At 28.5% G+C, this 14,735-nt stretch overlaps 1 protein-coding gene across 1 annotated transcript in view; it reads right to left on the reverse strand.

Moving 5' to 3' along the window:
* Positions 1 to 14,735, reverse strand: part of LOC106689804 (uncharacterized) — a gene marked incomplete at both ends in the record, with an annotated part of 120,523 nt that overhangs the window by 80,275 nt on the left and 25,513 nt on the right. Inside the window, 11 exon segments of the mRNA XM_014434987.3 lie at positions 65 to 226; positions 1,503 to 1,577; positions 2,745 to 2,894; positions 4,246 to 4,410; positions 5,944 to 6,045; positions 7,049 to 7,132; positions 7,690 to 7,728; positions 10,293 to 10,391; positions 12,420 to 12,584; positions 13,236 to 13,385; positions 14,664 to 14,732. Of these exon segments, the coding sequence (XP_014290473.3) occupies positions 65 to 226; positions 1,503 to 1,577; positions 2,745 to 2,894; positions 4,246 to 4,410; positions 5,944 to 6,045; positions 7,049 to 7,132; positions 7,690 to 7,728; positions 10,293 to 10,391; positions 12,420 to 12,584; positions 13,236 to 13,385; positions 14,664 to 14,732 (1,260 nt within the window).

The raw sequence follows: 14,735 nt of genomic DNA on the forward strand, positions 1-14,735 counted from the left end.
TTCTTTTATTTTACTATGAAATAAAATATTAAAGTAAAGTATAATGAAGATAAACTATACTGACCGAATATGGCGAGTCTAAAAACCATCTTGGCGTTTTCGTGTGGTAGTGTTTTTATCATATCTATAACTTCTTCAAAATTGGAGTTGTAAGTGGCATATGGATTAATTTTCAAAGCTTCCAATCCGTTGTTTATGTCTTGTAAAATACTTTCAACGTAAGAATCTGAAATAGAGGTTCAATATTTACCACGAAACATATTTATCGAAATAATAAAAAAGAACAAAATATTATTGAAATGTCTCTTAAATCAAAGCATGAAAATACGAGTTACAGCCACGGGCAAGAAAAAATATTATAACTGAATTATCAATACTTTTTTTAATTTAGTAATAGATATTAATATTTGACAATCAAAACAGATCACCACTCAAATCTTTTTCTTTTGTAAATTGTCTCTTAAGTTCACATGGAACTTATTTTCAGTTATTGGGAACTATCTACAAATTTATTGAATTGCTTTTAGAAGGATTTATTTTTTTCAAACATGTAAAAAATATTTTTTTCTATCCCCATTAACAACCATTCCATTATACTATGAATAAAATGTTGTTAAAAAAATTGATAACAAAATTAAGGTTTTTGCGGGTTAACTTTGGATTTTAATTATTTTTAAAAATTTGAAGGACCATTAGCGGCAGTAGATATGGGCAAGCTATGCACTGATTTAGTCAGACAATCAGAAGCCCGCATTTGGTCACGTGACCTATAGTGGGAGATTTAAATTAAAATGTTTAGCTCCTACTAACCTTAACTACTGATCACGTGACCATGAGACAACCAATCAGAACCCATAATTTATATTGGTGGGAAAAATTTGCACTCTAATTTAGCTCGACCGAACCTTAACTATTCACGTGATCAGTCACGATCATTAGGCCACGCCCACTTTGGCCACGTGACCATAAGGTCAAGCCCTATTATTAATTACGTGACAGTTAGACTACCATTTTGTACTTTGTTTGTTTATCCCCACCACGTATTGATGGGTCAGGTACCCATTTTTTATACTATAACCTCCCTCCGCCATATTTAGTAAAACATGTTTTTATTTTTTTAATTTGTTAATTTAAGTAAATTATTTTCTCAATTTTAATTACGTTTACATTAAAAAATGACCACCGACCATTGATTAAAACATGCAGCTTAAGTTATAGGAACTTAAAACTAGTTGAGCCTTAAGTCGACTAGCTAAAGAGAAGACAATGGTACCAGACCTTATTAAATTTATGATTGTTTGAAAAATATTTATTACATATATATTTGAATATTTTATCTTTTACGTATGTTTGTTTGCTTAATCTTTAAAACGTCTATTTCTGAAGTTACTACAAAATATACTGATCTTTTTATGGCGTTACTATAACGAGAAATAGGGCACACTCAACAGTATACATTAATATTATTGTAAGTAACAAAATAATCCCATCTACACACTTACCGAATAAAGGCCATGGGAACTGGGGATCTGTTAGCAGTGCATATACAGCTGACAACAGTTGGCAGTGCGTTTCGCCTATAAATGAAAAAAATAGAGCTAAAAAAAAATTAATTAAATATTGAAGAAATTTATTTAAAGTTTTAAATGGTGTTATAAACTGCCTGTCTCACGGCTTAAGTTCTTTCTTTATCGATGATGTTCTTCAACTTACTAAAAAATAACTGGATGATTATTTTCCTTCCAGGAGTTTTGAATTTATTAAAGGTAGAAAAAGCTAGTGATACATTGAAATTAAAATGATAAAGTAATAATGAAAAATCAAGAAGCTCCATTTTTTCGGATATGGCATGATAATATACTCCAAATGAATACTAAAAATTTCAAAGATAATTCTTTTGTGAATTTTGATGTTAAATAATGCTCAATAAATTTAAATTGTAGACTTTAATGCATGAAAAAATATGATGAAAGAAAAAAAAATTGAAAATTTGTTGCTACTTTAAATTATTGGCTTAACGCCTAGTAAATATCATTAAGTCTAGCTTTTTTTTTTTTAATTTTATAAAAGAATACAAACCGATATCTTGATCCAGCCAGCCCTCAATCAACCTTCTTAAATATACGGCTACGGAGTCTGAAAATGGGTCTGACGTTTCTGGAAAAAGATTGTCTCTTATAAATTGCTCTCGGTGAGAAGATAGTTATAAATTTATGTTATGTATACTAAGTATAGTTATATGTTTATAACTATAAATTTGTTGTTACCTTGAACAATTGAAATTATATTTGATGAAACTATAAAAATATAACCAGATATTTTTTTTTTTTTTTAATAACACATGCTATTCAACATTTCTATCTAAAAGTATAAACATTCTATATAATGTATTATTGTTGAACGGATTGGGATATTTAACAATTTACTAAAAATTGTTAAGAGCACAAGATTGATTGTGAATATAGATTTATTTATATATGAGATATTAAATATTGTTTTTGCTAGGTATAGGCTTTGACACAGAATAAAACAACACAACTGAATTTTGTAGTCGATTTTAAAAATTGAAACAGGATATATAAAATAATGGAAGTGAATGAAGGAACCAATCATGCACATCATCCATATAGTCTGTTGTATCTTCTCAATTTATTTTTTTGAATAAGTAATTACATTATTTTTATAAATATTTTCTATGGAAAAGATTTTATGGATTATTTTGCACCTAGACAAATTATACTTACCCATTCCTGGTTTTAACATAATGTTTGGGAACACTTCCTTTCTTGTGTAATTACGCATCATCATCAATCTTAAATATTCAGTAACCGAATCTTTGAAAGATGTAGTGCCGACATCTTCTTGACGATGTGGCAGAGTTGACACTGACACGTCTGTGAACAGATGAAAACGAAACTCAGAACAAAAATACAGAAATATGTCGGTAAATACAAACGATTAAAAAAATGAGACGGGTTTTCTCCTAATTTAATCAACATAAAACTATGAACCACAAAAGAAAATTACCACCAGGGACATTGCCACTTCCTCCTATCCATTGTAAAATGCTTCCAAAAGTTTCAAAGCTTTAAAGTTTCCAAGACTTAATGATGTCCTTCTCAAGAAATAACACAAAGTTTTCTTTCAGGACTTAATAACTATCAGAACATTAGGGTTACATACTAAGATGGCTGACTCAAGGAAGTTGAAATGCAAGATTGTATCTGCGGTATCCTCACTGCTCAACTGACGTTGATTTCAAAAGCAGTCCAAAAGTCATCAACAGATGAATCAGTAATAGTTTCTTTTGTCTCTCTGTGTACCCTCGAATCCCTTTTACAAATTTTCTCTCTTAGAAAAACCTCTAGTTCAAGAAATTTATCACACTATTAAGCAAATAAAAAATTCTTCTTGCAAATGCATTGGAAAACACTCACTTACCTTCCCCTCTCAGATCTGTTTCGAACAAAACGGATTAGGATATTAAATGACTAGCAACAAAATTGAACTGATTCGTGTAATAACATAAAGGCAACTGCGAGTTGCTGGTTCTCATCCTCTAGAATATGTAGAAGAGAGGAGGTGGTTATAATGCGCCTAAGAATTGAGCATTGTAGGTTGACCCTTGACCATCTGATGACAAGACTGTGTCAAATATGTAACGTGTCTTTCACAGAAATTCATGTCTATGAGGAGTGTCCTCCATCCAGAGGGGTCATGGAAAAATGTGGTGATGTCAGGGCCTTGGGCGACGATGAGGACAATATTAACAAACCATCAAGTTCATTAAAACCATGAAATTGTTAACTCTGGTTTGGGTCTGAATTTGTATTGTAAATATCTGTTGAATAACTATCATAAATTGTCATTAACAAGAATTAACTTGTCATAACAAGCACAAATTATCATCCTCTATAATTAATACAAAAATCCAATATTTATTTTTCTCCTTTTACTTTTAGTTACAAAGGCAATAATAACTATTAGTATTTTTTTGCCCTCAGATAAGAAAAAAATAAGAAAGAAGATCAAGAGAAATAAAATTGCTTATGTAAACAATTCTATTTAAAAAAATATACTTAAAATTATGTGTATAGAACAGCAGTTTTCGAACTTCCCATAAGCAGTAAGAATTACACAAAAAATAATTTATAAAACGAGGTAAATATTAATAAAGATAAAATAAATATTTTATATATTAATGACTAAAAATGATATTCTGTTATGATGGCTACTTTGACTTACCTGCTTCTACACCTGGAGGCAGTGTGAAATTGCCTGTGAAATTCTGTTCGTTTGAAAATATTTTGCTGGCTCTGTTCATATAGAACAGATTTCTGAGATATTCGGTTACAAACTTGTCGAATGAAATAGTGCTTTCAGATACATTATATCCAGAGGTACTCATATCTAAAACAAATATATTACATGTTGCTGACCAAATAGATCATGCCAGTGGCAGTTATAGGTTAGTTACAATGGGGATACGAAATGACCTTTAATTATGCATTGAACCAATGCAGAAACGCTTAAATGGAAATTAATTTTATTCCATAAAAACCCTAAATTTTCTCTCATTTATCGTTAAGAGAAAAATGTCTTCAAAGCTACCCACACTAACAAAATAATTATTAACATCTTTGACAGAGTAAATATTTTAAAATTTGAGCTCCAGTACAGACCTTTACGTTTAAAAAGTTAAAAGAGATAATTTTCAAAACGCCAAGTTATAGTTATTACTTGATAATATTTTTGAATAGAGAACATAATTTAATAAGGAATAATGTAATAAATATAATGCCAAGTTGAAGCTATTACTTGATAAAATGTTTGAATTGAGAACATAATTTTTTTTTTAAATAATTTACTTATTGATATTTACAACTGTATACACTTATATACAACAAGTAAATTTGCTGTAGGTGACATAGTGACATGATAAAAACATGTGCAGAATCTACCCACTGATAGAACTCCAATAACATTTCTAGAGGAGAAGATCTCGAGGCCATCTTCTTTTCAGACGCCTAGGAGGATTATTAGGTAATGAAGGAGAAGCCAGGTTAGAAACAAGTGGATTTGGGTGGTTGAGAAGTTTATTATGGAAGGAACGGTATCTGGTTCTGGCCAAACCGGGAAACATATGGAATATTGAGGTCCTGATGGATGACTTGATTTGTGACAAAGTAAGGAGCATTAAGGATTTTACGAAGTATTTTGGACTGTAAGGATTGGATTCTGGAGGAATTTGATGGTTTAGTGGAGCCCCAAAGCTCAACTCCGTATGTCCAGATAGGCCTTATAATAGTCATGTAGATCAGTCTTTTGTAATGGATTGGCAATTTAGAACGTTTGTCTAGTAAATGTTGCAATAGTCGGAATCTACGAGCAGTTTCTTGTCTTTTTAGTCTTGTATGAGGATTCCATGTCAGTCGTTTGTCGAGATGTAGTCCTAAGTAACGGATCTGTTCGACAGGAATAAGTGGGGTATTATTAAAGGATATTGTAGAGAAAGAGGTCATGGGTTTACGTCGAAGGGTAAATGTGATTTGGTGGGATTTATTGAGAACATAATTTAATATGGAATAATGCAATAAATATAATGCCAAGTTGTAGCTATTACTTGATAATATTTTTGAATAAACAGCATAATTTAAAATGGAATAATGTAATAAATATAATGCCAAGTTGAAGCTATTACTTGATAATATTTTTGAATAAACAACATAATTTAATATATAATAATGCAATAAATTTAATGCCAAGTTATAGCTATTACTTGATAATATTTTTGAATAGAGAACATAATTTAATATGGAATCATGCAATAAATATAAAGTCAAGTAATAGCTAATGCGTAGGCTTGGTAAGAAAAAAAATTAGTAGTTCTACGCTAATTTTACAATATCATATAAACTTATATTATATTTGAATTTCACTTACCCGTTGAAATCATCACGTCATTGACATATTCTAGGACAGCATCAAATTTTGATGATCTGTTGTGGCTCAAGGCTTCGTCTTGTTTTTTCGGAGTCTTTTTATCTTTAAAATAAAATAATTAGCCAATTGAAATTTAGCATCAATAAGTAATCTATCATTTATGTTCATACCACCTAATGGAATATATGATGAATCGTTGTTAGGGTATAGGGTGATTGTTCAACAAAAAATAAACTTTATTAGGCAGATAAATATAACTTCTTCAAACTATGCACTTTTAATACGTCAAGAAACATTTTTTTTTTTTAAATTTTTTTTTTAGCAGTTTTATTTTAATTAAAAAAAGAAGATCAGAAAATAAAAACGGAATGAATTCTATAACTCTCTGTTATAAAAATAATTTTTTCGATTTTATTTGATTTAAAAAAATAAACCTTGCAAAAATAATTAGATAACATTTTCATTTCAAACGGCTAGCACAAAGTAAATTATTCTGATTTACAAAACTTTACTATGTTTATACAGGGTTCTTTTTATAAGATACTTAGTTTTCGAATTATTAAAAAAAAAATAAATAAATAAAAACAAAATGAATCTTATAATTCTGTTATAAAAATAATCTTTTGGATTTTATTTGATTTAAAAAAAAATACTTTTAACAAACCTAGCAAAACGAATGGATAAAATTTTCTGTTCAAACGACTTGCTCAAAGTAAATGATTCTGATTTACAAAAATATACAATGTTTATACCACGTTATTGTTAATGGTACTTAGCTTTTGAATTATTAAAAAACTGAAAATAAAAACTTAATGAATTCTACAATTCTATGTCATAAAAATAATATTTTGATTTTTATAACATTTTTTGAAAAAAAAAATCCTTTTAACAAAACTTTCGAAAAAGAATATAAAGAAGATAAAATTTTCTGTTCAAAAGACTACTTCAAAGTAAAATATTCTGATTTACAAAATCAGATCATGTTTATACCACGTAATTGTTATAACATAATTATCATTTGAATTGTTAAAATTAAAAAAAAAAATAGTTTAATGTTGGTAACAATATTGTAATAAATTATATAGATTTTAACTTATGTACATACCATTGTTTAGGTCTAAAAAGTCCTCGTAAATCTCCAATGATGAATCTGATGTATCCTCTGAGTCCAAAGTATAAAAAGTAGTTTCTAAAAAAAATAAATTAATAAAAGGTATTTAGCCTATTAAAATTCTATATCAAAAGCTTATCACTTAAGCCCAACACTAGCTATGTACTTGATGGAATGATTAATAAACACCAAAGAAATTAGGTAAATTAATAAATTACATGCTACTTGTGGCACCTACATGGTTTTCTCAAGAAAATTTCTATTAAAGAACAGTTTGGTTGTTATCTAGATTTTTTTATTGTGTGTTCTATCTGTTATTTTAACATAAATAGAAAAATTAAAAAAAGGGACTGATATCTTATACTTAAATTTGTTACTAGATTATATTTATTTGAAAAATAAATTAAATGAAAAATATCACAGTGGCAGCTTAAAACCTTAGCAAAAGAAAAAGTAAAAATTTTCTGTTTAAATGACTAGTTTTAAGTGATGTTGTCTAATTTAAAAAAAAAAAATATAATGCAATGCCCAGTTATTGTTACTAAGTACTCATTATTAGTTGTTAGCTTCAGAAACAGAAAAAGTATATAGTTGTATGTAATAGTAAGTTGTATTTTACTTTAACTTTTACTTACCATTGTCATGAGTAAATTCCGAATCTTCTGAATCAGTTTCTTTAAAAAAAAATATAGGCAATTAAAAAACAATATCAATTTTTATTACTTATGTACTATACTATCTATTTACTTAGGAAGTATGGACGTTTTTAAATGGATCGTAATAAAACAGAAAAAAATGAATTGATATTTAATATTTAATGGTGTGAAAAAAAAAATTCTATTCAATTAAAGTAAATAAAAACTGTTTAACTATCACGGTGGCAGGCTAAAGCCTGGAAAAAAGTGAGGGAGAAAAATCAACTTTCTGTTCAAATTACTATTTTAAAGTAATATTGTCTGATAAATTCACAATGTGATACCAAGGTAGGTGTTTGGCTTTTGAAACAGAACAAATATATAGTTACATGTTCTGCTAACAATATCATGATAAATTCTAGTGCAATTTAACAATCACTAACCATTATCGTCGTTTGGGTGCGTCTCTAGTTATGAGCCATTTCGCAGGATAATAAGGTAAAAAAAAGGAAAAAAGAAATCCAGTTAAATTTAAAATCACACATCATGTTTACTACCACGTAAGTAAGTATGAAACGTCGAAATGAACTAGGATGATTGTAAACTACAAAGACATTTTATTTTGCACATAAAAATAACACAAGACTCGGTTAACTACTAGACATTATATTCTTTAAAAAAGTACTCTGTTGTGACAATTAGGGGCAACATTTACTCAATATACGGGAAAAATTTCTATCATTATTCATTCTGATAAAGAATTATGTATGTATGTATGTATGTATGTACGTACATACATACATACATATATATATTACTCTTGATTTTTTTTTTACCTCCAGCAGGTTTTTCAAAAATTTATCAAAATAAAAAAATAATTAGTCAATTAAAATTACACATCAAAATCATATATATCGCTTATGTTTAAAACTTTATAATTTTATGGTGTAAGAAATAATGTCTTCTTCCTCGATTCGGGCCAATTAATATGGTTCCTCGAACCTTTACGACGGTTCAATATTGAAATAAGGTTAGACAGCACCAGTCCAGTTACAAAAAGAAAAAGGTAGTGCAAACCATAATGAATGCCAACACTCCTAACCAATGTCCTCTAAGCTGGCCGGAATGAAGAGGACATTACAAAAACCTCTTTGAGAGCGAAAATTTCCGTAAACATGTGGTGTATTATGTCATATTTAATCTCAATAGAAATCGAAACCATTAAAAAAGCGATAAAATCAACTTCATTAGACATAGCGCGATGAAATTTGTTGATAAAGCACATATTATAAGTTACAGCTAGTCAACTGTGCTATATTTCAATTTATTACTTTTTTAATTATAATGATGAGATATAATTGACCGTGGATAAATTATATGAGGGGAAGATGGTTGGAGGTGCGGTCAAGAAAGAAAAACGCTTTATTCAATCATGCTGCCCAAATACATCGGGTTGCTACATTACACAGCATACTAATCAATTCGTGATCGGACATACGTAAATTACATATTTTAACATGATATAATAAAGTAGAAAGAAAACATCTTTTTTTTTTCTCACAGTTTTCCTTTACAATCAATTCTCCACACTAAATAAAAATATTTCAATTTATTCCTTTTTTCTTTCCCTTTCTTGTCCCTTTTATTTCACAATTTTTGTTTCACTTTATGAACAAATTCTGTTTCCCGAAGTCGCTCTCTCAGATCCTCCCCAGTGTACAAATTCACCATTAGAAACCGATGTGAAATCAAACCAGAGAAATACTAGTCATAGCAGTTGATCAGTTTACAGTAAAACAAACAAACAAATAGATTTTACCAAAACAAAACTAATACATAGATTTAAAGGAAAATATAATAAAAAAATTGGTTAAAAGAAATACTAGATTGGATACATAAGTCAAACAAAGAAGATAAATAAATAAAAAATAATATTAATAATAATAAAATAATTTAATGAATAAATAAGTTAAAACACTTAAATTAAAGTTGAAATAACTTATTTAATAGTGCCAAAGTTTCGGTTAGAATTTCCAGCCTTCATCAGGGCTAAGAACAAAGAACAAGATAACAAGCAGTGAATAGAAAAAAGAAAATATAAACAGAATGACATAAAGTAAATAATTATATAGAATAAAATTAATGTGATTAAAGAAGTGGGAAATAAAATGTTAATTACAATTCTATTTTATATTTAATGACGAAAAAAGACAGACTGACCTATCAAGTAGGAGAAAAAATTGAAAATAATGAAAAAAAAATAATAAAAAGGTTGACAAAAAATTTAAATATATAAAAGAAAAACAATGAAACAATCATGTATCACTAGCATACTATGGATATTTATGTATTTATGTGTAGGTTTCAAAACCAAATGTTATTATTAATCTCAAGTGTGCTGTGTATGAGGCAACCCAATGCAGTTGGGCCGCTAAAAATTTTTAATTAAGTTTTTTTTAAATTTTAGGAATGCTACTGTAACATTTTTATTTTTTTCGTTCTTGTTTTCTGTTGAATGAACACTTATACTAATATTTATTACTCTTAAATAAAAACAAGTTTATATACTAAAAAATAAAAATGAAATATAATAATTTTCTTACCTAATGTGGTTTCGCCATTATTTGGTCGATCATTCAGAACCTCTTCGCTATTTTCTGTTACGTCAAGTGAAATTGTTGTGTCAACATCTTCAAAATCATCTGGAAAGGTAAGTTTTTAATAAAAATTAATACAATCAATACTGATCATGAATAATTGATCACAGAGCTCAATATTCATACTCAGTAGAGGCCGTGTATACTACATAGTATAAAAAGTATTCTGTAAGTAGGACACGCTTGAGTATATAACTAAAAGATTCAGTGCATTCAGTCGGGTTACTATAAAATATAAGTTTACAGTTAAGAAGTAGGTATGTGCAAGGTAGGGAAAATCCACCTCCTGCCGTATATCGGCCTGAAAGCCCAACTGATTCTTTCCTAATAGTACAAAAGCCGGGAAGAAAAAAAGGCAGTTATCTTACCCCAATTTTTTATTACTTCAATGAAAACTATGTATAATTACTAGTCAAAACTTATGAGTATGCCAAGTATAGGTAGGGGGAATAAAACATGACCGCTGTTTCAAAACCTTAAAAAAACATTAATTTTGTATTCGGAGCTCTATATCATAAAAACTACCAACAACTCTAGAAAATCTAAGAGAACATTATTTAAAGAAGAGTAAATTTTCTGAAATATTAGTCCTAAAAGAGCTATTTACGTCCAATAGTTCTCGAGATATAGCTTTTTAAAAAGAAAAATGTCTTAACAATCTACTGAAAGATTAGTAGTTAGTTAATTTATTTTGAGAAATCTATATCCCAGGAACTATGTGACCTACAGATGTCTATTAGCACTCAAATTAAAGCTAGTTTAATGGACTAGTTTTCATTAAAGTAATCAAAAATGGGGGTGATATGCCTTTTTTCTTCTCTTGGGCTCTTGTACAATAACTTTATAGAGGCGCTGGAGGTGCGTGAAACGAGGTGAGCTTGTTCCAATTTTTGGGTTTTTGTCAATGCCATTGCTTCTTTTACCCAGATATTCTGAGGGATTTAGGGAAGATGTAATTTTCATTCTTTTTTACTTCGGAGTACAAAAAAATTTATGTGGGAGTAATTTTTAATTCGTGGTACAATCTCACCCCATCAAGTAGACCACCCTTTTTTCTTCCTTATCGTTTAGACTGTCTACGTTTTTGCAGATTCTATTTAGTTTCATTTTATGTTTTAATAAAACATTATCATTATTCTCAAAAACTATCAGTTTTTAAATAACTTTTTTTATTGATATGATAATTTTATTGAAATCAAATTGCATTAAAATTTAGCTTTAGACGAGAATATTAAAATGGTAATATATATATTTTTTTAGTAATAACGTTACTGGTGATATAATTCTACAGATAATATTTAAGGTAATGGGTAAAAGCAAATAAAACGAGAAAAGCTAATAATTAAGCCCCTATAATAACCGTTAAGATAAGATTAAGTATTCTTTTAACACGGTTAAGAAAGAAAAATTTAAAGTAAAATAATTTTTAAAAAACTTATTTTAACACAATAAGGAAAAAAAAGAAAAATTGGAATTAGGCCAGCCCCCAATCGCTCTGATGAAGGCCTGAAACCTTGGCCGAAACGTTGGCACTGATATATAAGATTTTACTTATTTGTGTTCTTTACTGACCACACCCCCAATCATCTCCTCATACAGGAAACATTTTTTTTTATTGACCATAAAATATAATATGGCCATAAAACATAAGTTTAAATTATTTATGAGTTCTTATTTAATTCTGGTCAGTTGACAAAACACGAGAATTGAAACCTGTTGACGGTTATTTGTAGTGTTTTATTTATTTTTTTAATTTATTGAAATTAAATAAAATATATTTTCAATTTTAAATTGTTGAATTTTTACTTTTTAAAAATAAGATATTTCCATAAAACAAAAAAAAAGGTTTAGGGATATTTATAAATTAGAAGAGTTAAGAATGTAGTACAGTTCTACTTTCTCTTATTATTTTTTTTTTTTTAGTCAATGAATTATGAATTATTATTGATTTCAATTTTTTTAAACTTAGTAAAGGGTGAAAATGACCCAAATTATTTAATAATCTTTTAGTTGTTTAAATAAATACTTAATGTTGTAATAAAAAGAAACATGAAGACTGTAACAAATATGTACCTGCATCTAAATCAGGCGGGATAGTTGGGTATTCAGGTAAAAGCACCATTTTAGATGCAGTGATTGCCAATTCGTCCTGTTTCATCAAGTACTTTGCATATTCAGTTAAGATTTGTTCAAAGGTGAGATTTGTTTCATTTAGATTTGTTAATGTGAAGGGCAGCCCTTAAAAATATAATAGTAATAATAATGTAATATTATACAGCAAAATTAACTAAGCATTAATGTGTTATTGGCTTAATCAAGGAAGTGTGATATATATATTGATTGTATGTCTAGAATATGCTTGGGAACCTTTGAAATTCAGATAAGATAAATTATGGATGGTAATATTTTCAGGTGACTAAAAATATTTTGTTTTCATTTTCTGAAATAAAACATGAAGTGAGGTAAAACGTGCTTTATGCACCTGAGGCAAAACGTGGATGGATAATTTCTATAGCTAAATGAAGCCGGGATTACTAGTGTAATGATAGTAATAATAATTTTAAGGGTGGAAATGGAACCTCCTATATAATGTAAAATACGGAAGTTACTCAGTGTCTTGAATATTTATTCTTAGTAGTTATTTGCATAAAATAATTAAGCTATTAATAACTAGCTTATAATACATCTAGCTGCAAATTAGGCAAGATTAACAAAGCACAGAAAAATGAAAAGATTCTCTGGTCAAGAGAAAAAGTGTTCGTCATTTAAATAAAATTTGAATACATGTATAAGTGAGTAACGTTTATGGTGTTGAATGACTCAGTTAAATTTATGATACAAGGACAAAGATATCTTCTTAGGCTGGTATTAGATAACAATTATATTTACCTGGATACGAATCTGTCACACCGTAGGGATACTTCGGTTGAAAAATGACTTTTGATCCTTGCTTTCTAAATAAGTTCAGAGTCAAAATCTTGTTTATTTTGTCTTTTAGTTTCTGGCTAAAAGATTTGCTTGTCTCGATATTTTGACTTCCTAAAACATTTTGTAAAACATATTTTAGACAATTATAATTTAAAACTAATAGCATTTTATTTATGTTCATATACTACTTATTAAGAATCTTAGAGGTAACTGTTCTAACCGGAGTGGAAGGACCAAGTTTTTATTCCGTGGGACCGCCAAAAAATAATTGTGAACCCGCACAGACCTGAATCGAACCGACGCCATTTCAGAAACGAGCTTAATAAGGTGATGCTTCAATTCCCTCAGCTACATGGGCACCTCTCGTTAATTAATTAGACAACAGCTTCATCTCCTCACTTAATTCTCTCTCCACACGAAGTCAGGAGTTTCTCATGATTTGCTTCTCTGCGGAGCTTTAATGTCCATTCTTTTCCACTATTGACCAAGTCAAAGGCAGTCCCTAATTCTATCAATACTCTACATAAGTCTTTGTCATCTATACATTTTACCATTATACGAACTTAAACTGGTTGTAACAGATTAAAAGTTATTGACTATAATGCTAAAAATATACACCAGTCATTTTAAAAAATCTGCCATATTAATTATGCGCACCGCCATTTTACATTTTTTGAAAATTCTTAAACATTTTTTTTTGTTTTACGATACTTGCTAACTTTGAACTGATAAAAATTTTAAGTTCCTATGACATTTGTCTGCCCTATAATTATTATAAAATAATAATAATAAACTTAAAAAGAAAAAGAAAAAAATATGAAACTAATAAAAATATTGAAATTATTAATTGATATTTATATAAATTTATAAAATAAACAATAAAATTAATGAAACTAAAATAATAACAAAATAAAGTAAACATACAGATGATAACTTAAGTTTTATAAATATGTGGAAGATTGATTGTTGAGGAGGTTAAGAAAAAAATGTTCAAATTAGGTTCATGATGAAATTTTTCGAATAGAGATGGGTAATTATGACGTATATAAATGTAATTTAATATGAAACATATGAAATTACAACATGACGAGGTGCAACTGCGATATTTCATCAATAATGACATAATAATAACAGTAATATTTTATCAACTGATAAAAGATTTTTGAAGGAAGCTGTTCTAAAACCATCAAAAACGCTCCACGAACTATTCTTAAACTATTTTTAATGAAACTAAAGGGGCCGCAGAAGACATTAATTTCCTTTTAGGTATCGAGTTGCTCAACTCAAATTGAAACGAATAGCTATATCGTTCATTGGTAATATTCTACAAAATTCAAAATTATTCAAGTTTTACATTAATTAAATAAACTTTACTATTTGTTTTTTTACCTTCTGTTGACGGTTGATCGCTTAAGGGCAATGTGGTAGTATTATTTTCGGCACCTGTAGAGTACGTGCCTA

Source organism: Halyomorpha halys, unplaced genomic scaffold, assembly GCF_000696795.3.
Source record: "Halyomorpha halys isolate HHAL.00 unplaced genomic scaffold, Hhal_1.1 Scaffold1472.1, whole genome shotgun sequence".
Classification (NCBI taxonomy): domain Eukaryota; kingdom Metazoa; phylum Arthropoda; class Insecta; order Hemiptera; family Pentatomidae; genus Halyomorpha; species Halyomorpha halys.